General features: G+C 39.8%; 1 protein-coding gene across 1 annotated transcript in view; it reads left to right on the plus strand.

The window, feature by feature from the left end:
- Positions 1-25,379, plus strand: part of HADHB (hydroxyacyl-CoA dehydrogenase trifunctional multienzyme complex subunit beta) — a 49,997-nt gene extending 24,618 nt beyond the window's left edge. Inside the window, exons 6-16 of the mRNA XM_064295143.1 lie at positions 1,021-1,120; positions 9,537-9,624; positions 11,064-11,251; positions 11,610-11,790; positions 12,327-12,448; positions 19,335-19,414; positions 19,495-19,542; positions 20,373-20,460; positions 20,833-20,907; positions 21,303-21,467; positions 24,218-25,379. Of these exons, the coding sequence (XP_064151213.1) occupies positions 1,021-1,120; positions 9,537-9,624; positions 11,064-11,251; positions 11,610-11,790; positions 12,327-12,448; positions 19,335-19,414; positions 19,495-19,542; positions 20,373-20,460; positions 20,833-20,907; positions 21,303-21,467; positions 24,218-24,253 (1,171 nt within the window). The 3' untranslated portion in view covers positions 24,254-25,379. The remainder of the gene's footprint in view (positions 1-1,020; positions 1,121-9,536; positions 9,625-11,063; positions 11,252-11,609; positions 11,791-12,326; positions 12,449-19,334; positions 19,415-19,494; positions 19,543-20,372; positions 20,461-20,832; positions 20,908-21,302; positions 21,468-24,217) is intronic.
- The last annotated feature ends 392 nt before the right edge of the window (positions 25,380-25,771 follow it).

Here is a 25,771-nt window from a genome sequence, read left to right on the forward strand (position 1 = left end):
ATCCGTTATTATGTTAGAGATTGCAGATTTTTTATTTTTCTGATTCTGTTATTCTTCCTACATTTATTGGCTGGTAACTGACTCAATGCCAGCTAACAAACAAGAACATTTTCCTGTAAAGAACAGCTTTCCTTTTTTTTTTTTTGAAATTATAGGGACATAAGGATTTTTATTTATTCATTGTATGAAAACCCAATTTAATCATTATCCCACATTTTATTGGTGGAAGCTCCTTCAAGCTGGCTCTTGTATCCCTTTTGTTTTTTAATATGATATTTTTTAGATATAATTTACTTACAATAAAATGCATCACTTTTAAGTGTACAGTTTTGTGAGTTTTGGCAAACGTGTACACCTACATTCCTGTTTTTGAGGTGGCCCCACTAGTCTTTGAGTGCTTCCTTTACTTTCTGGCACAAAAAGATGAATGAGGTTCACTTTGTACTTTCCCTGCCTCAGACCTGAGGTGAGTCCTTTTTTAAAGAAGCTTTGGTTCCTTTAATGAGGAATAACATTTAGAAACCAAGTGTGGGCATAGGGTGTCCTCATTGCCACTGGAATGTCATTACTTCTAGATTCTGTCAGTGAGCAGAACTAGAAAAATATATTTATTGTTTAAATCATGTTTTTATATTGATATTTTAAATTTAAATTTAATATATCTGGGCTTTTACTTCATTTCTTTGATTTTTATATTTGCCTGCTTTGCTCTTCTTCCTGAAAACTTTGGTTCCTACTCACATTAATATGTTTGTTTTATCCTAGTCCAAGTTATTTTTGATTCTACTCTCAAACTTTTCCTTGCCAAATGAGCATCAAGTATTGACCTTCGTAAACTCTCTTTCATTCATTTCTTCTTTCATAAGGTGCCAAACACTTGTGGAATTAACAAAAGGATACAGTCTCGTCCTTTTTAAATTCAAGACTAACCTTTTTAAAGAAGTGTTATATTTTATGTGATGATTTGTAATATTACCTTGATGTCTGAAATGTTTCTTTGCTTGGGATTTCTGCTCTCAGGGGTTTGTTGCATCGGACCAGTGTCCCAAAGGAAGTTGTTGATCATCTTGTCTTTGGCACAGTTATTCAGGAAGTGAAAACAAGCAATATTGCAAAAGAGGTGAGTGAGACAATTTTTATAGTTTTAAAAAGACCGACAGGAAAGTCATTTTGGATTTCAGTTAATAGAATTTACTTTTTAAAATCCATTAAATAAGTTACATTTGACTGAAAGCATGATTTTACAATTTGGATGATATTTAAGAGTCTGGCACAGTCTCCGCAGCCTAGTGTAGGGTAATGCAGTGAAGTACAGCTTCATCATTAGCACGAGAACCATAAGGGAAGGAAGAAAGCTTCTTTTATGCTTTCTTATTGACTTTGACCATCCCAGTTCAAATCAAACTTAGGTTTTTTAGCCTCTGAATACACAAATTGAATAATGAATGTTATTTAGTATTTAAAAGAATTATATTATAAATCAAATGACATCCTATTATTGGAGCTGGTTTTGGAAATGCTAATTTGTCTGCCACCCAGGAAAACAGAGATGCTGAGAAAACTGGCTGATGTTGTTCTTAGTAGGGTTAGGTATCATGGCTTCTTTAATTTACTTAAATTTTCAACATTTTGCAAAGGACTCATTTCATAACTTGGTTTTTGTTAGTTGGAAGTAACCTTGCTTACTCATTTGTTCCACTGAGTAGAAGGGCATGTAAAGCAATTTTTAAAAAAAACGATTTCACAGAGGTTTACTTTTACCCTAGTTGGCACAGTTCCATGGAATGTTTATTGAGCAATCTAAATAATGACAGGCCTTGTACTTTCTGTGACGTGTCTTAGAGGCATTTCACAATAAATAGTACAAACACTTCTTCTGGATTTTGTTTCAGTTGAAAGTGATTATTTGGATAAAGTTGGCTCATTTCAGCATGCTAAACATTTTCCTTGTTTCTAGTCCATGCTTGTCATGTTGTTTGGCAACATGTTTGGCAGTGTAGTTGTAATGGTGCTAACTTCCATCTCTGTCAGTCTAGGGAGAAGGGGAAATGAGCAGGACTGAAAAACTTATTCTGCCCCACCTTTGTACCTGTCAGTAAAAGTTAAAACTGCAGAAGGGCTGGCATTACTGAAGCCCACAAAAAATCAACTATGTGTGGTTGTGGGGGAGGAAAGAATTAAGAACAGGAAGGTATTTATTTCCCTCTGAGATTTTTGTTTGTTTTTCCCTGGACCTCCACATTTCTAAATGTACTGATCATGACAATTTTATGAACACATCAGGGTATTCACAATATATTTTCACTTTCATATCCTGAAAGTAACAGATTGACTCCTATAAGAGCATTTACAAAGTAAGTACTAATTCGGTTTCAAATTTCTCCATATTTTTATTCTTCTGTCCTAAAACTAAAGCCGTAATGTTTTTCCCTAAATTTTCTTCTCGAAATTTTGCCCCAATATATTGTATGTAAATTATAGCTAAAAAATATTGTATTAGACTTCCAGCCAACATGGCGCCATAGACAGAAGCACCATGCCGTCCCAAAGCAAAACACAGACAGACGTTGTTGCTGGAACCTGAAGTGCGAAATGAAGAGAGAGAGAACTCAGCTGAGCACTGAATGGAATAAGAAGCTGACAGAGGATGGAGAACGAGGAGAGATACGTGCAGAGGGCCCCATCAACTAACGCAGCACGGATCCACCATCTTGGACCCCAGTCAGGGATCGGCAGACAGGGAACACGGGAAAGCAGCTTCATGGACCTCCTAGCAGGAGACAGAGCACCCAGTACCAGTGATACATGCTTTCGCACCCACCATTCTGTCCCTGCTGCTCTACCTCTGAGCTTCCTGGCTGGCTGCGGTGGCTCAGACGGCCGGGAAGTGCAGCATCCCATGCTGCTTGGATTTGTCCCACCCATGTTGGAGATCAGCGGACAGGGAGTACAGGAAAGCAGCTTCTCAAAGTTCCCAGCAGAAGACAGAGCACCCAAGCGATATATGCTTTTCTAGCCCCTTCTTCTTCCCCCCAACTTCAACCTCCTCTGCTTCCTGTCAGCCTCAGTCTCTTGGCGGGGAGGCAACTGCTTTGGCCTTAGGCTGCTTAGATTTGCCCTGCCCACAATGGCCGGGCCCCTGAGCTGGTATCGTTTCTTTCCGTCCTTTTGGTTTTTTCTGTGCCTCCTACCACCTCGCCCTCCTTTCTCTGGAACACCTGGCTCTGTGTGCCATCTTTGCTTCTTCTTGAAAGGCTGTGAAGCCTTGTGCGACTAGGGAACCACTCCCCCAGCCGATGACGCCACACTGTTGGGATCTCTAGGGCTTTTTTAAAAAACTTGTTTTGCCTTGTTCTGTTTTGTTTGTTTGTTTTCTTTTCCTTTTTGCAGATTGGGAGCCCCTTCTAGCTGGGCTGCACTGCACGGCTTAGGAGCCACTCCTCCAATCTATGCAGCCGTGTAGGTGGGATCCCTGGGGGCATTTCTCCTTTTTTTTTTCTTCTTTTCTTTCTCTTTTTCCCTTTCTGTCTTCATTTCTCAGTTCTCGTCTTGCTACACTTATCTTCTTTTCCTGTCTCCTGAATACCTGGTGCTGTGTGATATCTATGTTTCCTCTAGCCAGGCTGTATTGCATAGCCTGGGAGCCACTTACCTGGCCTTAGCAGCCTCACTGGTGAGACTCCAGGTCTCCTGGGGGCTTTTCTTTGCTTTTTTTCTTCTCCAAATTTTTACCCATTTTTTTATTTTTCCCTTTTTCTTTCCTTTTTGCTGTTCTCCATTTTTCAGTTTCTCATCGCTCCTCTCCAACAGCAAGCTCCCTTAGCACTCTTTTTTTTTCTCTTTCTTTGCTCGTTTGTTTTTGGCTTCTGTTTTCCTCTCCTCTCTCTCCTCTTTCCCATACTCCTATTAGCTCCACACATCACAACCACCCCCTCTTTCCTGCCTACCTGCACTGTGCACTAAACATCATACCTACAAATAGCTCAGGCACGGCCTACTGCAACTTGCCCAGCACTGATTACTGGCCTGCCCTGTCAGCCCTAGTACATGCCACAAACAACCCATCCCAGCCCCTCACCTGTAGCTGGACCTGCCCTGTTGCACCATAGCTGAATGACTGGCCCTGCCCGTTGGACAAGGAGGTGGAAAGTATCATGACTTAAGACGAGCAAATGAGCACGCACAGCCCGCCAGCTCAGATATAACCAAATAAAAAAGCAGGACAAAACAAACAAATCTGAAATGAAGAAACGAAGAAAATAACTGCTGAATGTCCTGAAGGCAGCAGACAGTATCAAAACATATAAAAAAAACAGGACAGGATGGGTCCAGTGGGTGTCCAAAATAAAACACCAGGTGACTTCCCAGTAAAAGAAAAGGCACTAGAACTGCCTGACAGGGAATTCAAATCTCTAATATTCAGAGCAATCCAGGAGTTGAACCAAAAAGCAGACAAAAAGGAGGAAAAAAGAGACAAATTTTTTGAAAAGGCAGACAAATTCATGGAAAATACAGACAAAAAAACAGAGCAATTCAGAAAGTAATACAGGAACAAAATGCCAAAATAAATTCACAACTAGAAATCATACAAAAACAACAATTAGAAATCCAAAAGATAAACAACAAGATTTCAGAAATGGACAATGTCGTAGAAGGGCTAAGGAGCAGGTTTGAAATGATGGAAGAAAGAATCAGTGAAATTGAAGACAAACACTTGGATAACAGCTCTGAGGAAAAATCAGAAAAAAGAATGAAGAAAAATGAAGAAACCCTGAGAATTATGTGGGATACAATCAAAAGCAAAAATTTGCAAGTGATTGGAGCCCCAGAACATGAAGAGAAAACAGAAAACGCAGAAAGAATCATTGAAGAATTGCTGACAGAAAACTTCCCTAATATCATGAATGATGAAAAGCTGACCATCCAAGAAGCTCAAAGAACCCCATACAGAATAGACCCCAAAAGAAAAACACCAAGGCGTATCATAATCACATTGCTAAAACCAAAGACAAAGAAAAAATCCCACGAGCAGCTGAAGAAAAACAAAAAGTCACATACAGAGGAGAAACAGCAAGACTAAGCTCTGATTATTTGGCAGAAACCATGTAAGCAAGAAGGCAATGGGTGACATATATAAAACCTTCAAAGAAAAAAAATGCCAACGAAGAATAATGTATCCCACAAAACTTTTGTTCAAATATGATGATGAAATTAGAACATTTCCAGATAAGCAGAAATTAGGGCGAATGTAAAAACCAAACCAAACTTACAAGAGTTATTAAAGGAGTCCTTCAGTCTGAGAACAAACAACATCAGACCACAGCCTGATTCTAGGACACAAGTTTATACCAGCCAGATAGCAACATAGGAAATGAACTCTCAAGGACTATCCAAAACCAAAAGAATTGCGGCAGGGAACCAGAGAGGTTAATCTGTAAATGACAACAACGTCGGAAAAATAAAAGAGAGAATAAATGGTATAGGTATAGAACTTTCTAATGGAGAGGAATGCAAGGCGATACCAAGTAATAATAGACTGGTTCAAACGTAGGAAGATAAGGGTAAATTTCAAGGTAACCACAAGAAAGTTAATAAACCTACTCATCAAAATAAAGAAGAACAATGTCTTAATAAAAAACAAAATCTATAAAAACAAAAGAAAAAGGAATCCACAAACAAAAGGAACTCAGCACAGGAGAATAAGAAGAAGAACAACAACAAAAAAAGTTAGCACCACAAAAAAGAAAAGCACTACAAAATGACAGCAATAAACTCAATGTTAAAAACAACAGTGAATCTGTGAAGCATTTCATAGCATGGTTGCATCTGGAGGACATTATGCCGAGTGTAGTAGGTCAACCACAGAAGGACAAATGTTGCATGAGATCACTACTGTGGAAATTCATGGAGGGGTTTACATACAAAAAGAAACAATATTTGATGGTTTCAAGGGAGGGGGAGGGGGAGGGATGGAAAAACACTTAATAGACAAAAGATGGGCAGTAACTTTGGTGAAGAGCAAGACAGTACACAATACTGGGGAAGGCAGCACAACCTGTATAAGGCAAGGGCGTGGTAGCTCCATAAAAAAAAACACATCCAAACTCCCTGAGGGACCGAATTGCTGGGCTCAGGGCTGTGGGGACCATGGCCTCGGGGAACACCTAGCTCAATTGGCATAACAGAGTGTATAAAGAAAATGTTCCACATTCTACTTTGGTGAGTAGTGTCTGGGGTCTTAAAAGCCTGTGAACTGCCATCTAGGATACCCTACTGGTCTCACCTCTTTGGGAGCAATGAAGAATGAAGAAAACTAAAGACACATGGGAAAGATTAGTCCAGAGATCTAATGGACCACATCTACCACAGCCCCTACCAGATTGAGTCCAGTACAACTAGATGGTGCCCAGCTACCACCAGCGACTGCTGTGACAGGGATCACAATACAGGGTCCCAGACAGAGCTGGAGAAAAATGCAGAACAAAATTCTAACTAAAAAAGAAAGACCAGACTTGCTGGCCTGACAAAGACTGGAGAAACCCTGAGAGTATGGCCCCCGGTCACCCTTTCAGCTCAGTAATGAGGCCATTCTTGAGGTTCACCCTTCAGCCAAAGATTGAACAGGCCCATGGAACAAAGCAAGACTGGAGGGGTATACCAGTCCTGGAGCAGGGACTGGAGAGCAGGAGGGAACAGGAAAGCTGGTAATAGGTAACCCAGGGTTGAGAAGGGGGAGTGTTGACATGTCGTGGGGTTGGTTGTTAACCAATATCATACAACAATGGGTGTATTGACTGATGAGAAACTAGTTTGTTCTGTAAACCCTCATCTAAAATTCAATTTAAAAAAATATATTAGAAAACAAAAAGAGACACAGAAGCTAGCTTGAAAGAGCTCACAGGGATAGATTTCTGGAAAATACTCTGGAATTTTTTCCTCTACCTGCCCTATACCAGGAGACCCTAGGTGGTGCAGACAGTTAAGCACTCAACTACTAGCTGAAAGGTTGGCAGTTCAGACCCACCCCGAGGCACTTTGAAGGACAAGCCTGGCAATGTTCTTCCAAAAGGTCACAGTCTTGAAAACCCTAAGGAGCTGTTCTACTCTACATACATGGGGTTGTTGTGAGTTGAGATCAGCTCAGTGGCAGCTAACAACAACAGCCCCATACTAATGCCGGTCGTGTTGAGCTGTAGGTAATTTTTGCAGGGGCTGCAGGGAAAAGTTGGGTTGCGGAAATGCATTATGAGAGCGTAACTCAAAAGTTGCATTTTGCCTAAAAGCTAATACTTTTTGCCAACAAGAATTTCTTTCGCACCTGTTGTCTGTATTAATTACGTTAATATGAGATCCTAAAAGGCTTCTGGTGCTGAGTTTCCATGAACCTGACTTTAGGCCTCAGCATGTTTCCCTGCTCTCTAGTTTAATAAAGAGGCATCTTTCTCCTTCCAGGAAGAATACTATCTAGGGCCTAAGCTTGCCTTGGGAGCTGTTCAAACTTTAAATAGAAGCATATGGACAAGGATTACCAGCAACCACTTCTATTGAAAGCCCTTTCGGTCCTGAGAGTCATCTGGGCCAAAGGTAACACATGCTGGAAAGGACCTTGTGACGGTCAGGCCACTGTGACCTCAGAGTGCCCTTGCACTTGCCCAATGCAGAGCTCTGCTCTCGCTCTCTGAAGGCTTGCTTCTCACTTCCTTTTGAATTAGTCTAAGTGAAAGGCTGACATAAGTTGCCAGGGGATAGTTTTCAGCAAATTGTTTCTATGTAAGACTTAGATTGGGCACTTAATATCAGACCTACCCGAGAAGACCAGAATACAGTTATGTTGCATGACACTACTGTAGCACATTTATATTTCTTTAGATTACAATAAATAGTACAAAGGTAGTGTAAGGGTAAAGTGGGTGGTAAATAGTGTGACATACATGGTGGATAGTGAAGAGGTAGTGTAAGGGTAAAGGTGAAAATCAGTTAAGAAGCGTTGAACCTCATTAATTCAGACTTTGAAAGCATGTTAATTTTACCAAATTATAGGAGAGCCTTGCTATCTGAGGATAATAGTTTCAGAGTTCCCTTTACCAGGAACCAGAATTTCATAGTGAATAGTCCAGAGATTGTTGGTGAAGAATATTGAATATACCATGGACTGCCAAAAGAACGAACAAATCTGTCTTGGAAGAAGTGTGGCCAGAATGCTCCTTAGAGGCAAGGATGGCGAGACTGAGTCTTACAGACTTTGGACATGTTGTCAGGAGGGATCAGTCCCTGGAGAAGGACATCATGCTTGGCAGAGTACAGGGTCAGCGGAAAAGAGGAAGACCCTCAACGAGGTGGATTGACACAGGGGCTGCAAGAATGAGCTCAAGCATAACAAGGATTGTAAGGATGACTCAGGACGGGGCAGTGTTTCGTTCTGTTGTGCATAGGGTCGCTATGAGTCGGAACCGACTCGACGGCACCTAACAACAACAACAGTCTGGAGACGGGAGCTTTATTTTTAAAGTAAAACCTTAATATTATAAAAAATAAGTATTTTATAATTACACCTGTGCATTAATTCTTTACAGAAAAATAATGGAATCAGCCATTGTTTTTGGCACTGTAATTTCCCAATAAATAATTTAACAAAATAATAGATATTGTTATTTCATGCTTGACTTTTACTGTGCCAGCATACTAGAGACCACTTTGTAAAGTTAACTGGGGGAGGTGGATGTCACTGCTTTCTCAAGGCCTCTGTGATTGCTCTCTTTTGAAGCACCTGTTGTGGTATCATCCTGGCCAGTTTCCTCTTTTCCAGTTGTTAACTGGTCTAACCCTTATTTTCTGTGGCTCATTTGTGGCTCAGTTTTCCGAAGTGAAGTCCCTTTTATCGACTGAAGATCCTGCACATTTGGCAAGCTTTTCAGTTCTACTTTGCAGTGAGCTACATTGTGTCATCTGAAATATCCGACAGTTGGTGAGCAAAACTAGCTGGCAGCGAGCATAGACCTTAGTGTGCAGCAGGGTGGTGCCTGTGTGGGAGCTCTGTTTTTCGATGGTTGATTCTTCACAAGTTATTTTCATGTTTGACAACTTTTGCTTGACTGCTAGCCCCAGGCAGGGACACAGATGGGGAGGACCCCACCCCATAATGTATTTTATTATTCCAAGAACTGTATTTAACAGATTTACTTTAAGTTTATTTGAAAATGTAAACAAGTTAAAATCAAATTATATATTGATGTGCTTGAAGGCTCCGAGCGAAGCATTGCTAAGAAAGTAGGTGAGATAGAAACACTGAAGCCTGGTATGCCACACTAGAAACAGGCGTCCAGGAATTTTGCAGAGTGCCTGTCAATTAATGGCTAGATGAAAAATTAGTAACCCATTTCTGTGACAGGCTTAATTTTATTTTCAGTACAGTGTTGCTCTGTAGAGTATTAAACTAAAACCCTTTCCTGATTCACCACACAGAGAAATAGTGCTGAAAGCATCATTCACATGTCGTACTTCCTTTGTAAGTAATGTCTTACTGTTATTTCTTGAAGGCCGCCCTGGGAGCTGGCTTCTCTGAGAAGATTCCTGCTCACACAGTCTCAATGGCTTGCATCTCTTCCAACCAAGCCATGACCACAGGTATGGTTACTTCAAAGCAGAAGGTACATATTAGTTGTCCTCCTTTGACCTTGATATGGTCATCAAAAAGTACCATCTTGGAAATGAAGTTCTCATGCACGCCGCAATATGGATGAACTTGAAAACATGCTGAGTGAGATAAGTCAGCCACAAAAGGATAAATATTGTATGATTCCACTTAACGTGAAATACCTAGGATTGGCAGATACATAGAGACCCAAGTTTATTAGTAGTTACCGGGGCGGGTGGGAGGGGAAAGGGGAGGTATTCCTTAAGGGGCGCTGAGTTTCTGTTGGGGGATAGAAAAATCTGGAAATGGATGATGGTGATGATCGTACAACATGATGAGCGTAATTAGTATCACTGAATTGTACGTGTAAAAAATGTTGAAATGGCAAATGTTCTATTATATGTAGTTTTTACCACAATAAAAGAAGGTTAAAAAAAGAAGTAAATGATTAGCAGAAATCTCTGAATTTGTAACATTTTAAAAATTTAGCTTTTGTTGGTAGTTCTCAACCTTTTTCTCGCTCTCCGTACTTGAGCACACCCACATATACGTGGTTTCTCCGTCAGTAACGTGGCTGGCTATGTCAGCGATTCTCAGCTGGGGGACTGCGTCTCTAGGAGGGTGCTCCCTATGCGATTCTGACCTAGCCTCCCCCAGGAAATGTGGCACTCCTGTCTCCACCATTCCCATGGTTACGAATGACTGCTTTAGATGGTACTGCTCTTTCCTTCACTTTTTCCTCATGTCCTTGGCATTTTCATAATTAGTTGCAAATTCTCTTAAAAAACTTTAGCAAAATCGTGGGACATTTTCTACCATCCACCCTTAGTGTGAAAAGACAGAAAGCCTGAAGAATTAGTAACTATGTGCTGTCTTAGTAACATCAAGGCCGGTTTCGACAGCCTACCTCATGAGTGTTGGGAAATCATGCCAAAGACAGTGATTCGGGGCCTTCTCCACACTATACAGCATGTGACCAATGCTTGGTTAGAGCAACAGAAGACTTGCTAGTGGCCATTAAAAGGGAGGGGGCTGCCTTACTTCTCAAAAGCTAGAATTACTCAGAGATATAAGTATAAGTAAGTAGAAATTAAAATTCCCTTTAAAGGAAAAAACCTATCTTTCCAAAAACTAAAGCTGGGGGCATATAAAATATGGAAAATGTTCTCGTTTAGAATGTGATTTGTTGGAGAGTTGGTCCAGTGGATATTTCCAGAAGTCGATGTCTATATATGGCTTGAATGAAACATGTTTTTCTCTAATGCGTTGAACATATTTTTAGTCATTTAAAAAAATTATATCTTTGTTTCTCTGAAAAGATAAAAATCTTAGTTATGTTGTCCAATGCCAGTAACTTAAATCTTAAATTATCAGTGGTACGTTATTTTCTGCAAAAGATGTTAATGTATGTATAACCTGTGCACTATAGGTGTTGGCTTGATTGCTTCTGGCCAGTGTGATGTGGTCGTGGCAGGTGGTGTAGAGTTAATGTCTGACATCCCTATCCGTCATTCGAGGAAAATGAGGAAAATGATGCTTGATTTAAATAAGGCCAAGACTATGGGTCAGCGACTGGCATTGATCTCTAAATTCAGATTGAATTTTCTAGCACCTGAGGTAAGACTTGTGAACTGTTACAAAAACACTTGCGTTTCCAAAGCATCTCCCTGCAGAGATTTAGAGTTAAGTATGACAGTGTGGGCTTGGGTATGTTCTAATAGTTGTAGATTCTCTTAGGTATGAGGAAGGGTTGATTATTTAGTCAAGATGAAGGAAAAAAAAGATAGTGGTCAGAAAATTTGAACTTGTAAGCCCTCCTTACGGAAGCCCTACACACAAAGAGCTTTCCCAGCCTTGGCTGAGAACTAGTAAAGAAGTAGTAGATTTTAATTTTTCCGCATAAAACAGAACAACTCCAGATGTCGTGAAACACCTGTTTACAGTGTTCCTGGTCCCTGTGTGTCTCCTTCCCCAGCTCCCTGCAGTGGCTGAGTTCTCCACCGGTGAGACCATGGGCCACTCTGCAGACCGAATGGCCGCTGCTTTTGCTGTTTCTCGACTGGAACAGGATGAGTACGCGCTACGGTCTCACAGTCTGGCCAAGAAGGCACAGGATGAAGGACTCCTTTCTGACGTAGTACCCTTCAAAGTACCAGGTAAAATGGTTTGTACGATTTTGTAAAGGGGAATGCTTCGTGGTACTTGTCGGGGGGTTCCGAATTGCTCTTAAAGCACAAAAAACCTCAGATACCTTTTTCAATAAGTGTGTTGTTTCTGTCCCAGAATACTTAGCCTTCATTCTTAAACATGGACTCAAGTTTCGATTTATGTTATAAGAATTGGTAAGCATTCTAAAGAGAGAAGTTTTTATGACAGTCTCGTTGTGGATTGTCTTGATATGTTTTAGTTTGTATGCACATGCCTCTTTGTAAAATTCCTGATTCATGTGACTTCTGTGTAGGATAACCAAATGTGAATGAATATCTTTAGAAAACAGGGTATACTTTTTCTGTTAAATCATTTTGATTATTTCTCAAATCTCTTAAATGTTTTGTTTAAAATGTGATAGTGTCTTGGTAGCTATAAAAGACTTCTAGTGAATAGGTATAGTTTACATTTCATTTGTTCATTATCTGCAGATGATATCTAATGCTAATAGTTCCTTAGAGCTAAAAAGGCCCTGTTTTTGTAGGAAAAGATACAGTTACCAAAGATAATGGCGTCCGTCCTTCTTCACTGGAGCAGATGGCCAAGCTGAAACCTGCTTTCATCAAGCCCTATGGCACAGTGACAGCTGCAAATTCTTCTTTCCTGGTAACTATCAATGCTGTTTGTGTTTAGAAGTGACGTATACATTTGTGTGCTTTCATTAGAAAAGCTGAAGATTAATTTATTTGTGTGTTTTGAATAGAGGGTTAAAGAATATAGTTATTTATAATAAAGACAGTATTAAAATCGTAATGAAAACATAGAATCACCCTTAGGAGTTACCTAATCCCACCACCATTCTGATGGAGAAAACTGTTCTCTTCAAGTACTTAAACTCAATTAAAAAACATATGCTGCCTGTGGTGGGCCCTAAAGACAAAAACGGCAGACGACTATAAGATAACGAGGAAGTGCTAGGGTAGGCAGGGATCTTCTCAGAGGAGGTAACACTTGAGCAGTGAGTCTTGAAGAAAGAGTAAAAGCCAATTCAAGAAGTGTAAAAGAGACACTGAAGGCAAATACAGAATCAGGGAGGTGTGGGGGCAAGGCCACTTTGGGGAATAACTTGGAGCATAGAATATGAACTGGGAAGTGGTATAAGATGTGGAAAAGAGTAGGCAGGAAAAAAATGAGCTGCCTCTTCTAGCGCTGATAGTTAGGAAATGAGGCATTATAATGACCCCAAAATTACTTTCTTGTAAGCACCATGGAATAAATTTACCCCCCACTTCTTTTTTACTTATTTGCATGTAACTCTCATATCCTTCTTTGATTTTTTTGGCCCCTTCTCAGTAAATATTTCTATTGATACACAGCTGTTGCTCGTAAGATGTGGTTTCTCTTACCACCTTGGATGTGATCTTCTGGATAAAGTCCAGGTGGTCAATGTTTCTTTTACAATATAACTCCCCCAACCAATCTCAATACCCTAGATACTCTCTGATTAGCCCCAGGGAAACAGTTTCCTTCCTTGAGTGGAAGGTAAAGCTCACCAGAACAGGATTGGACCAGCTTTGTGTGTGGTCCTTCCCTCCTGCTGATTCTCACCCTTTAAGGTTCTGGGGTTCATCTGTCGATTTTGAGGAGATTTTACTCCTTTACATTTTTACAAAAAAATTTTTAATATTTAACTTCAGTTTTTATGCTCTTTTTTTCCTTGTTTTAAATTAAAAATATAGGTACTAATCAGACTTAGATACTTCGGGGATATCAGATGACAAAACATTTATTCTTTTCAGAGAGAGAGTAAGGTAGAGACTGTCTCGTTTATTTATTTACCATGCTCTTAGACTGGAGTTCTTCTGAGCGCTTAGTATATGAGAGAAAGGAAAAAAAGTATTTAAACAATGTTAGCAAAGTGAGACTGCTTCCGCAACCCAGAAAATAAAGGGAACATGAATCTGTTGTAAATTTACTGATTGAGGAATGGAAAATGGAATTTCACTGACCATGCCTGGGTATTCACTTCTACCCAAGCAAATATGTACTAGTGCCATATTCAACTTTTTTTTTTTTTTTAATAGGAGCAGCCTCTGGGGCTCTAGGCCTCAACTGATGCTTTCTCTGCTCTTTAGGTAAGGAACTGAAGGACCCTACCTGAGCTCTTGGGTCAAGAAGTTCACGTAAGGAAAATTAGCAGAAGTGAGTAGATAACAGGGAAATCAGTAGTAGCAGCCAGGGCGGGCCTGAAAATATGTGATTCAATGAGTTGACCTCTCTTTTCCCTTTACAGTGATTGCCCTAAGGGCAACCTCATGTATTGCTGTTACAAGCTAGAAAGCTAGTCTTATCTCAAATCCAAGTGATTATCCCTTTGCCTTTCCACTTCATATCCTTTTGCCTATCTTTTTTTTTTACAGTTACTCCTCTTTTTGTCAATTTGTAGGGTAGGTTAGTTATTACGAATTAGCCCTTAGGGATTATAAAAATGGCGTGGGAGCTGCATCTTACCTCTTAGAACTTCACAAAGGGATAAGGTGAATCAAGATCACCAGCCCAAGGCTGATTCTTATGAGGCGGAGGTCAGACATACCTCCCTTCTCTGCCTTCTTTACCAATCCTGATACCAACTATCCCTCAAACAGCAGTCTCCACTTCTCTGCTGGGTTCGATAATTCATTTGTAAATATCTTACAAAAAGATGGGCAAATCCTAGCCAGTACCTATTTGAATTCTGTGTCAGCACAATAAAAATCTAATTCTATTTTAAAAAATTGTAGAGTTAGTTGAAATAGGATTCAATTTCTGTTTTTTCTTTTCTGTTTGTAAGGTGGCCATAAAGTGTGGAAACATAAAGATGTTTGACATATTTGACCACTGTAAGTGAGCAATTACTGCCTGCTCTTGATGGGCTGGGAAAGGGCACCCCAAGTGGTTCAAACAGGATGGTGCACCACTGCGTATGCCAGAGTGACAAAGGCCTGATTGGATGATGATTTCCAAAACTGAATTGGATGATATAGTCACATGTCATGTGCTACATTTTCACTAGATCTGAACTCCCTTGATTACTTCTGGGGTGTGCTAAAGGTGCAGGTTTATTCCGTGAAACTTGGAGACATAAATCATCTGAGGCAACATACCACAAGATACATGGATTTTCAGAAATGTGTTAATGCACCACATTCATTGCAATTTTGCACAGTGGTACATTGAACATACTGTAACGTAGTGTCCATAAATCATTTGTTATGTATGTTTCCAGACTTTGTGGCCTGTAAAAACCAAAAAACCCATTGCCGTCAAGTTGATTCTGACTCATAGCGACCATAGGACAGAGTAGAACTGCCCCAAGGCTGTAATCTTTTTTTTTTTTTAGTAATTTTTATTGTGCTTTAAGTGCAAGTTTACAAATCAAGTCAGTCTCTCACACAAAAACCCATATACACCTTGCTACATACTCCCAATTACTCCCCCCTAATGAGGCAGCCTGCTCTCTCCCTCCACTCTCTCTTTTTGTGTCCTTTTCGCCAGCTTCTAACCCCCTCCACCCTCTCATCTCCCCTCCAGGCAGGAGATGCCATCATAGTCTCAAGTGTCCACCTGATCCAAGAAGCTCACTCCTCACCAGCATCCCTCTCCAACCCATTGTCCAGTCCAATCCATGTCTGAAGAGTTGGCTTTGGGAATGGTTCCTGTTCTGGGCCAACAGAAGGTCTGGGGGCCATGACCACCAGGGTCCTTCCAGTCTCAGTCAGACCATTAAATCTGCTTTTGTGAGAATTTGGGGTCTGCATCCCACTGCTCTCCTGCTCCCTCAGGGGTTCTCTCTTGTGTTCCCTGTCAGGGCAGTCATCGGTTGTAGCTGGGCACCATCTAGCTCTTCTGGTCTCAGGATGATGTAGTCGCTGGTTCTTGTGGCCCTTTCTGTCTCTTGGGCTCGTAATCACCTTGTGTCCTTGGTGTTCTTCATTCTCCTTTGATCCAGGTGGGTTGAGACCAATTGATGCATCTTAGATGGCTGCTTGCTAGCATTTAAGACCCCAGGCCCCAAGGCTCTAATCTTTATGGAAGCAGACTGCCACATCTTTCTCCCACAGAGAGGCTGGTGGATTTGGACTGCCGACCTTTCGGTTAGCAGCAGAGCATTTAACCACTGTGCCACCCATGATTCCTCATAGGGACTATACACAAAAAACAAACCTGTTGCTGTCAAGTTGATTCCGATTCATAGCGATTCTATAGGACAGAGTAGAACTGCCCCTTAGGGTTTCCAAGGACAGAGTAGAACTGCCCCTTAGGGTTTCCAAGGAGTAGCTGGTGGCTTCAAACCGCCAACCTTTTGGTTAGCAGCTGTAGCTCTTAACCGCTGCATCAACAGGGCTCCTACAGGGACTATAGGTGACCTATAATCTCTTCAGGGTCACTGAGTTATAAAAATATGGTAGAAAGTGATAGAAATTGTTTTGATTTTGCAAACTATACAGAATAGGTTCCATTTCTTTGAAATTTTGCGTTTTGGGAAGTTCTTACTTTTGAAGTAATGGTAAAGGGCTTTTTTTGATAGTATCTCTTTGTACCCTAACTTCCCGATTGTCATCTGGGAGAAAGTGAATGGGGTCAGAAGAGGGAAGTTAGGGTACATGCTCTCAGCTACCTATCTGTTTATTCTTCTCCCATTGGTTTGCTGTTTATAGAGTCTAAAAACAAGAAAATTACCTAGAAGCCATGGGCAGGAAGCAGCTGAGAAAGAGTCTAGAAAAATAGCTAGCTAGTTAGATAAGATAGCTAGCTTGATAGATAGATGGATGGATGGATGGATGGAGATTGTTTTAATTCATAAATTTCCTCATATTTTATAAACGAAAAGCAAAAAGCTTTTGGTTTGTTTTTATGAGTACATATTTCTTAATTATTCTCTTTATCCATTTTTATAATTATAGTACTTTTTTAACAGGCCCTTCTACCCTCTTCCTCTAAAAATGGGTCAGTGTACACATGTACCTTGTTTTATTGTGCTTCACACATAATTGCGTTTTTTGTTTTTAATTGAAGACTTAAGGCAACCCTGCATTGAGCAAGGCTATCAGTGCCATTTTTCCAACAGCATATGTTCATTTCCTGTCTCTGTGTCACATTTTTGTAATTCTCACAATAATTCAAACTTTTTCATTATTGTATATGTTATGGTGATCTGTGATCAGTGATCTTTGATATTACTATTGTAATTTGTTTTGAGGCACCATAAGATGGTAAACTTAATGAGTGTTGTGTGCGTTCTGACTACTCCACTGACCGGCTATTGCCCTGTCTCTCTCCCTCTCCTTGGGCCTCCCTATTCCCTGAGATACAACAATAATGAAATTAGGCCAATTAATAACCCTGCAGTGGCCTCTAAATGTTCAAGTGAAAAGAAGAGTCACACGTTTCTCACTTTAAGCCAAAAGCTAGAAATGATTAAACTTAGTGAGGAAGGCATGTCAAAAGCCAAGATAGGCCGAAAGCTAGGCCTCTTGTGCCAAACAGCCAAGTTGTGAATACAAAGGAAAAGTTCTTGAAGGAAATTAAAAGTGCTACTCCAGTGAACACACGAATGATAAGAAAGTGAAATAGCCTTATTGCTGGTCTGGGGAAAGTTTTAGTGGTCTGGATAGAAAATCAAACCAGCCACAACATTCCCTTAAGCCAAAGCCTAATCCAGAGCGAGACACTAACTCTCTTCAATTCTGTGAAGGCTGAGAGAGATGAGGAGGCTGCAGAAGAAGAGTTTGAAGCCAGCAGAGGTTGGTTCATGAGATTTAAGGAAGGAAGTCGTGTCTGTAACATAAAAGTGCCAAGTGAAGCAGCTAAGTGCTGATGTAGGAGCTGCAGCAAGTTATCCAGAAGATCTAGCTAAGATAATTGATGAAGGTGGCTACCCTAAACAACAGATTTTCAGTGTAGATGCAACAGCCTTATATTGGAAGAAGATGCCATTTAGGACATTCATAGCTAGAGAGGAGAAGTCAGTGCCTGGTTTCAAAGCTTCAAAGGATAGGCTGACTCTCTTGTTAGGGGCTAATGCAGCTGGTGACTTTAAGTTGAAGCCAATGCTCATTTACCATTCCAAAAATCCTAGGGCTCTTAAGAATTATGCTAAATCTACTCTACCTGTACTCTGTAAATGGAACAACAAACCCTGAATGATGCCACTTACGTTTACAACATGGTTTACTGAACATTTTAAGCCCATTGTTGAGACCTACTGCTCAGAATAGGATTCCTTTCAAAATATAACTGCTCACTGACAATGCACCTGGTCATCCAAGAGCTCTGATGGAGATGTACAAGGGCATTAATGTTATTTTCATGCCTACTAACACAACATCCATCCTGAAGCCCATTGGTCAAGGAGTAATTTTGACTTTCAAGTCTTATTATTTAAGAACTACGTTTTGTAAGCCTATAGCTGCCATAGGTAGTGATTCTTCTGATAGATCTGGGCAAAGTAAATTGAAAACCTGGTGGAAAGGAGTCACCATTCTAGAGGCCATTAAGAACATTCATGATTCATGGCAGGAGGTCAAAATATCTCCATAAACAGGAGTTTGGAAAAAGTTGATTCCAGCCCTCATGGATGACTTTGAGGGATTCAAGATTTCAGTGGAGGAAGTGATTGCAGATGTGGTGGAAATGGCAAGAGAACTAGAATTAGAAGAGGAGCCCGAAGATGTGACTGAATTGCTGCAATCTAATGATAAACTTCAATGGATGAGGAGTTACCTCCTGTGGATGAGCAAAGGAAGTGGTTTCTTGAGATGGAATCTACTCCTGGCGAAGATGCTGTGAGCATTGTTGAATGACAACAAAGGATTTAGAATACTACATAAACGTAGTTGATGAAGTAATGGCAGGGTTTGAGAGGAATGACTCCAATTTTGAAAGAAGCTCTACTGTGGGTAAAAAAGCAATCAAACAGCGTTGCATGTTACAGAGAAATCTTTTGTGAAAGGAAGAGTCAATCGATGTAGTAAACTTCACTGCTGTCTTATTTTAAGAAATTGTCACAGCCACCCCAGCCTTCAGCAACCAGCACCCTGATCAGTCAGCAGCCGTCAACATGGAGGCAGGACCCTCTACCAGCAAAAAGATTACAACTTACTGAAGGTTCAGATGATGGTTAGCATTTTTTAGCGTTAAAGTATTTTTTAATTAAGGTATATACATTGTGTTTTTTAGACTCAATGCTGTTGCACACCTAATAGACTACAGCATAGCATAAACAAAGCTTTTATATTCACTGGGAAACTAAAAAATTCGTATGATTCACTTTGTTGAAGTAGTCACTTTATTGCGGTGGTCTGGAGCCAAACTGGCAAAACCTCCAAGGTATGCCTGTATGTGTTTACATCATGATTTAATGATGGATAAAATGAAATAAGTTTTGTTATATAGAGTTGCTGTGTAAATATAATTATTTGGCAGGTTCAGGAACGGGACACAGAAGATGATTGTAGAAGGACCTCCAGACAGGTTAAAGAATTTAACATTATTGTTCTGGCTACTATTTCAGACTGATGGTGCATCTGCAGTGCTGATTATGGCAGAGGAAAAAGCTCTGGCCATGGGCTATAAACCAAAGGCATATATGAGGTAAAGTAAAATCTTCACTTAATTGACTCTGATTTTGGTATTTTATTAATGGAATTAATGCCTCTATTTTTTTAACCTAGGGATTTTCTGTATGTGTCTCAGGACCCAAAAGACCAACTTTTACTTGGGTAAGTAGCAGTATATATATTCTTAGACTATAATCAGGAAAATTAATGCTGCTTAGATTACCCACCTTTTTGACACAAATTTTAAAGTAACTTTAAAATTTTTATAATTGGGTTGTGTGGGTTTTTTTTTTTTTTTTTAATAATAATAATAATTCTTTATGTTGGTGTATCATTTTACAGTTCTGGATTTTTCTCCATTTTTTTCTATGTATTTTTTACTTAAAGATACAACTTTGTGTTCTGTTTTGTTTATGAAGAGTCTATAAGCATTTTTTCCATGTTGCTACATAATCTGCTACATAGTCTTCATAACAGCTTTTTATAAAAACCTCATAATATTTAGATCATCGTCCCCCTCACATGAGGCTCTATCTAGCTTCACTGGTCTCCCTGTGTCCTTCAGACTACCCAAGCCCTTTCCCATGCCTTACCCTTTGAACTCTGTGTTCATCTAGCTCTTCACATCATTGGCTCGTCCTTACCCTTCAGGCATCAGATCAACTGTCATCTCAAAGAAGACTTCCCTGGCAACCCTATCAAAAGAGACCTCCCTTAGTTACTCTCTATCTTATCTATTTACTTTCCTCATGACATTGACTAACACAATCTGTATTTATAATTCGCTCACTTGTTAGTTATGTTTCCCTGACTATAGAATATAAACTTCCTACGGGCAGGGGCCATGTCTATTCACTTTACTATCGTGTACAGTGGAATCCGTGAATGAAGGACCTTAGAATATCTAAAATAAAACTCAGTTTGGGGTGTATTAAGGATCATTTAGGTCAAAAAATTAAAGTGTTAAGGCATTTCTTATTTTTTCTTTTCAGACCAGCATATGCAACTCCGAAAGTTCTGGAAAAGGCAGGGTTAACAATGAATGATATTGATGCTTTTGAATTTCACGAAGCTTTTGCTGTAAGTCATTTTAAAGATGCATATCAAAGGACTATAATCAGAGTAAACTTAGTCCCTGTGTGGGAGAGCAAGGCACAGTTTGTAACACGAATAAACAGAGGCAGTGCCTCTGCCTTTTAAGTCTAACTGACCTGCATTGCTAGGGGAGCTGCAGGGGAGGGAATCAAGTGTCCCATGTGCAGCACTGGAAACTTACCTTTTGAAATTAACTCTTAGAGATCTACAAAAGAACCAAATTGTCTCTTTAGGAAATTTTCTCTGAAAGCTGATTTAAAGATTTGCTGAGCTTTAGAGTTAGATGATCCTATGCCTAAAAGAAAGCCTAGAGGGACATTAATAACCAGATCTTTATTGAATTATTTTCCCTTCTAGAGCCAGATTTTGTCTAATTTCAAAGCCATGGATTCTGATTGGTTTGCACAAAACTACATGGGTAGAAAAACCAAGGTGAGTTTCTGATTAAAAATGTACTTGAATTTCCAAAGCACATTAATATTCTGCTAATAAGAATATGAAGGGAAAAACTTCTTCTTATAAAGGATTTTATGTTTGATTAAGTATATTTATTTCTTAGTTAAAAATTATCACTGGAAATTCTTTAGCAAAAATAAAAGCAAAATTCTATGTTGTCTTTTGTTCTTCACATTCTGATGTTAGATGAAACGTAGACTCTCGGCTTTCAGAATTGACCTAGAGTCTTTCTCTTTTGCAGTAAAATTATTTGTGATGTTTCTAAAGTTGGTTATTTCCCACCATCTCTGTTGCTTCCTACCACAAAAGCCTGACCTGATTCTTAAGTAAACTCATCTTTACAGTTGTGTCTTTATTTTTGTGGGAGCCAGGTTGGATTACCTCCTTTGGAGAAGTTTAATACGTGGGGTGGATCATTGTCCCTGGGACACCCGTTTGGAGCCACTGGCTGCCGACTGGTCATGACAGCTGCCAACAGATTACAGAGGAATGGAGGCCAGTACGGTTTGGTGGCTGCCTGTGCAGCTGGAGGGCAGGTATGTCACAGTTGCTTCATAGGACATTCCAGAAACTCATTTTCTTGGGGAAAAACAAGCTCATTCTAGGAATTTTGGTTTCGTTTAGTTTAAAACATTCTTAAAGCAATATTTCTGATGACAGGCAGCTAGAAAAAGGCAGCTTTTGGAGGGGGAGCAAGATGAAAGGAGGTGTACAACTTTAATTCTGTAATACTTTGGAAGGAAAGTGCTATTTAAATCCAAGTTTTTTTTTTTTTTTTTAATCTAGTCACTCTGAGACCTTACCTATAAAATCCCTCCAAGAGGTAAACTATCTTTCTAGAGAACTGATCTCTACCTTAATTGGAGAATTAATTTGCCTCTGGATAACTTACAGCTGTTTTGCTCAGGGAAATTATGTTATTCAGACAGATTTTTCCTGCCTGCCTCACTTGGATTACACATACAGCCTCCTACCTGGAAATAAAATCAAAAAGAAGTCTGGCTGAGGTCTTTTTTTTTTCCTTTCCTAATGGAAACAAATTTTTTTTTCCTCCAGAAAAAAAAAGTTTTTACAGAAACTTTCAGTTGCTGGTCAGGATGAATAAATAAGATGTATACAAATATCTTACTTTTAAAAGCCTTTGTTTATAGTTTTTCCTCAGAGACTTTGAAAAAACAAAGAATCAGTTACTTATAGGTTAAACATTTTAGACTTTGTCATCAAAACATTTTTTGATCTATATGGCTTCATCTACGTAAAATTAGAGTCAATTAGGACTATTAAAAAAAAAAAAAAAAACCAAACACAATACCATTGCCGTCAAGTCGATTCTGACTCATAGTGACCCTATAGGATGGAGTAGAACTGCCCCATAGAGTTTCCAAGGAGTGCCTGGTGGATTTGAACTGCCAACCTTTGGGTTAGCAGATGTAGCTCTTAGCTACTACACCATCAGGGTTTCCGCCCTTTTATCTTTCTATGCCACATTAAAACTAAGGAGAGAACTAGTGCACGTCACTGTATATAATACATAAGCCACACAGGTTAATGTCCTTTGATTTTAAGTATTTGTTCCTTAATTTTTTAATCAAGCGCAGAGTATGTATAACACAGCACAAGGCCCTTTTGTGGGTGAACAAAGAATAAAACCCAGTACCTTTCTTCTAGAAGCCCGCAGGATAGTGAGGAGAGAGGACATGCTGTATCTGAGAAGCTATGTTAAAGCTGGCATCGTTTCATCAAAAGCCAAATGAGTGGTACAAACATTATTAGGAGACCAGAGAAGGAATCGGTCATTGTGGATCTTGAGCATGGTTTTTCAACCTTGGCATTATTAACATTTGGGCCACATAATTCTTTATTGTGAGGGACTGCCTTGTGCTGTATAGGATGTTTAGCTACATCCCTAGCCTCTACCCTCTAGACACCAGAAGCAGTACCCCACATTCCCCCTCCCAGTTGGGACAGCCAATGCCCAAATGTCTCTAGACAATGTCAGGTGTCTCTGGCGGACAAAATTGCTCCCAGTTGAGAACCACTGATGTAGAGCAAGAGAAGATGTTGGAACATGAAAACAGTGCTTTTAGATAAAGCTGAGAAGAGGTATTCTATCTTCTTATGCGTCCTTCCAGGACAACCCCAAGCAGCCAAACCTACCCATCCCTGTTCTTTTTTGTTTGTTTGCTTACTTGCTTGTGCCTTTATCAAAGTACTTAACCATTTCAAACTACAGTGTATACTAGATTTAAGACAGGGACTATGTTCCAAATACTTACACCCATACAGTGTTCACCTGGGTGCCTTATAAATGTTTGTGGGGATTTGAATTGAACCTGGAAGCAGGGAGATTAGGCTTTTAACTAGTTTGATGGCAATCCAAAAGATAAAATATATGTGATATCAGATAGGATTTATACTCATGGGATCATAAATTGGCATACCTTTATGGTCCCTCAGATCATCTTCTTAACCTGTGTAGAATAATGAAGAAGGAAAGGGCCCAGGCTTTGGAATCATCTAGACCTAGTTTCAAATTCTGGTCCTGTTGTTTGATGGTCTTGTGATTTGAGCGAGTTACCTAACCTTTCGAAAACTCTGTTTCTTGTCTAGAAATGTATCTTTGTTAGCATTTGCTGTTAGTGTTTATTTTTGTATGGCTAAAAAAGTCCAAGTGAGTTCTCATCTTACTTGAAACCATTTGTAGAGCATCCACTAGGAATCAGACTCCATGAGGACTTTATATATATAGGCCGTCCCCAGGCTCCGAACAAGATTCCTTCCTAAGTGTGTCTTTAAGTTGAATTTGTAGGTAAGCCAGAAAAGTGCATACTGTTCTTACTTAGCCTTCCTTTAGTGCAGGAAAAGGCTCAAAGCCTTTCAATGATTTAAAAGCTGCATGTGTAGCAAGTGAGGGGATTGTGGTGAAGAATTTGTTGTGAGTAGGATTTGGTTCAGCAGTTTTAAAGTGAGGGCAAATTTACGTAGCATTAAAGGGCAAGTGTGAGTTTTCCGTAAGTGGGCATTCGTAACCTGGGGACTTACTGTAGTGTGTTATCATATTTAATGCTCACAAAACCACTGTGACTAGGCACCATGAGCCCCATTTTATAGATGAGGAAATTGAGGTTCAGAATAACTTTCCCAAGATCACACAGCAATTGAATGGCAGAGCCAGGATCAAAATTCATAGTCTGTGTACTTCCCATTCATTGTTCTCTTTTGCCTCCTTAATGTTATGCTTACTGACAGTATTTACAGCTCTAATTGGATTTTTTTTCCTTTACAGGGCCATGCTATGATAGTTGAAGCTTATCCAAAATAATAGATCAAGAAGAGATGACCTGAAGTTTCTGTGAAATACTCATACTAGGCAATGCCATTTCAATGCATTAATGAATGACATCTGTAGTCCTAGCTCCTCTTAGGAAAGCAAAATCTGTGGCCTTCTGTTAAATATTTCCCACTTCAGCCTTGCCAGTGTTCTGAGCTTTTCAATAATCATGGCTTACTGTTCCTTCGGGGATTTCTTAGTCACCAGGATCTCACACAGTGATACTTTTAAGCAATTGTTTTTGATCTCTATTTTTATTAAACACTTAGTGGTTGCAGTTTCAGAAAGCAGTTAGCTGAAATTTGCAAATTATATTCATTCTTATTTGTGTCCTAAAGTTGTGTTTTCTGTAAAATACAAACCAATGTGCCTAAATTATGAAACTAAACCACACTGAAAAATAACAGTAAATGTTTAGATACGAAAATATCATCTTGGCCAACCTTAATAAAGTGTACAGGTATTAGAGAACTATTTGCTTTATTTTTTATTAGAAGGACAGAGCTGGTTCTCTTGGCTTAGGGGCAGAGTTTGTCTTTAATTCATTGTTCATAACTTCTAACCGTTTTAATCAACAGTGAGGCTGCTAGGACCACAAAGATTGTCTTGATTTAGAATGACTCCCCTCTCCCTCCCCCCGCCCCCTGCATTGCTTGATTGTAGTAAATTTACTTCACCTTTTGGAGATGAATCTGTTCACCAGGATTTAATTGAATTGTAAAGAAGGTTTTTTATTTTGACTGACATGCTATAAATCCTCTCATTTTTTGACTACCATACTGTACTAAATATGTATGCTAGTGCTTTGAAGTAGCAGAAGGCTCAATTGTGGCCACTTGTGTGAATGTTGTGTTGTTGTTAAGTGCCGTCGAGTTGGTTCCAACTCATAGTGACCCTGTGTACAACAGAATGAAACACTGCCTGGTCCTGCGCCATCCTCACAATCGTTGGTATGTTTGAGCCCATTGTTGCAATCGCTGTGTCAGTCCATCTCATTGAGGGTCGTCTTTTTTGCTGATCCTCCACTTTGCCAAGCCCGATGTCCTTCTCCAGGGACTGGTGCCTCTTGATACACGAATACACGAGATAAAGTGTGGCCATTTTTGCTTCTAAAGAATATTCTGGTTGTACTTCTTCCAAGACAGATTTGTTTGTTCTTCTGGCAGTCCATGGTCTATTCAGTATTCTTCGCCAACACCATAATTCAGAGGCATCAGTTCTTCCTCAGTCTTCTTATTCATTGTCCAGCTTTCACATGCATATAAGGTGATTGAAAATATCATGACTTAGGTCAGTGCACTTAGTACTCAAAGTGACATCTTTGCTTCCCAGTGCAATGCATTTGATTTCTTGACTGCTGCTTCCATGGGCATTGATTGTGGGTCCAAGTAAAATGAAACCCTTGACAACTTGTTGTGTTGTTAGGTCTACAAAAGTTACTGGCAGTCAGAATCACCCTCTAGGTCAGGGACAGATTGGATAAGGGACCTAATGGGATCCTCTTGGAGA

Source organism: Loxodonta africana, chromosome 12 (genome assembly GCF_030014295.1).
Source record: "Loxodonta africana isolate mLoxAfr1 chromosome 12, mLoxAfr1.hap2, whole genome shotgun sequence".
NCBI lineage: Eukaryota > Metazoa > Chordata > Mammalia > Proboscidea > Elephantidae > Loxodonta > Loxodonta africana.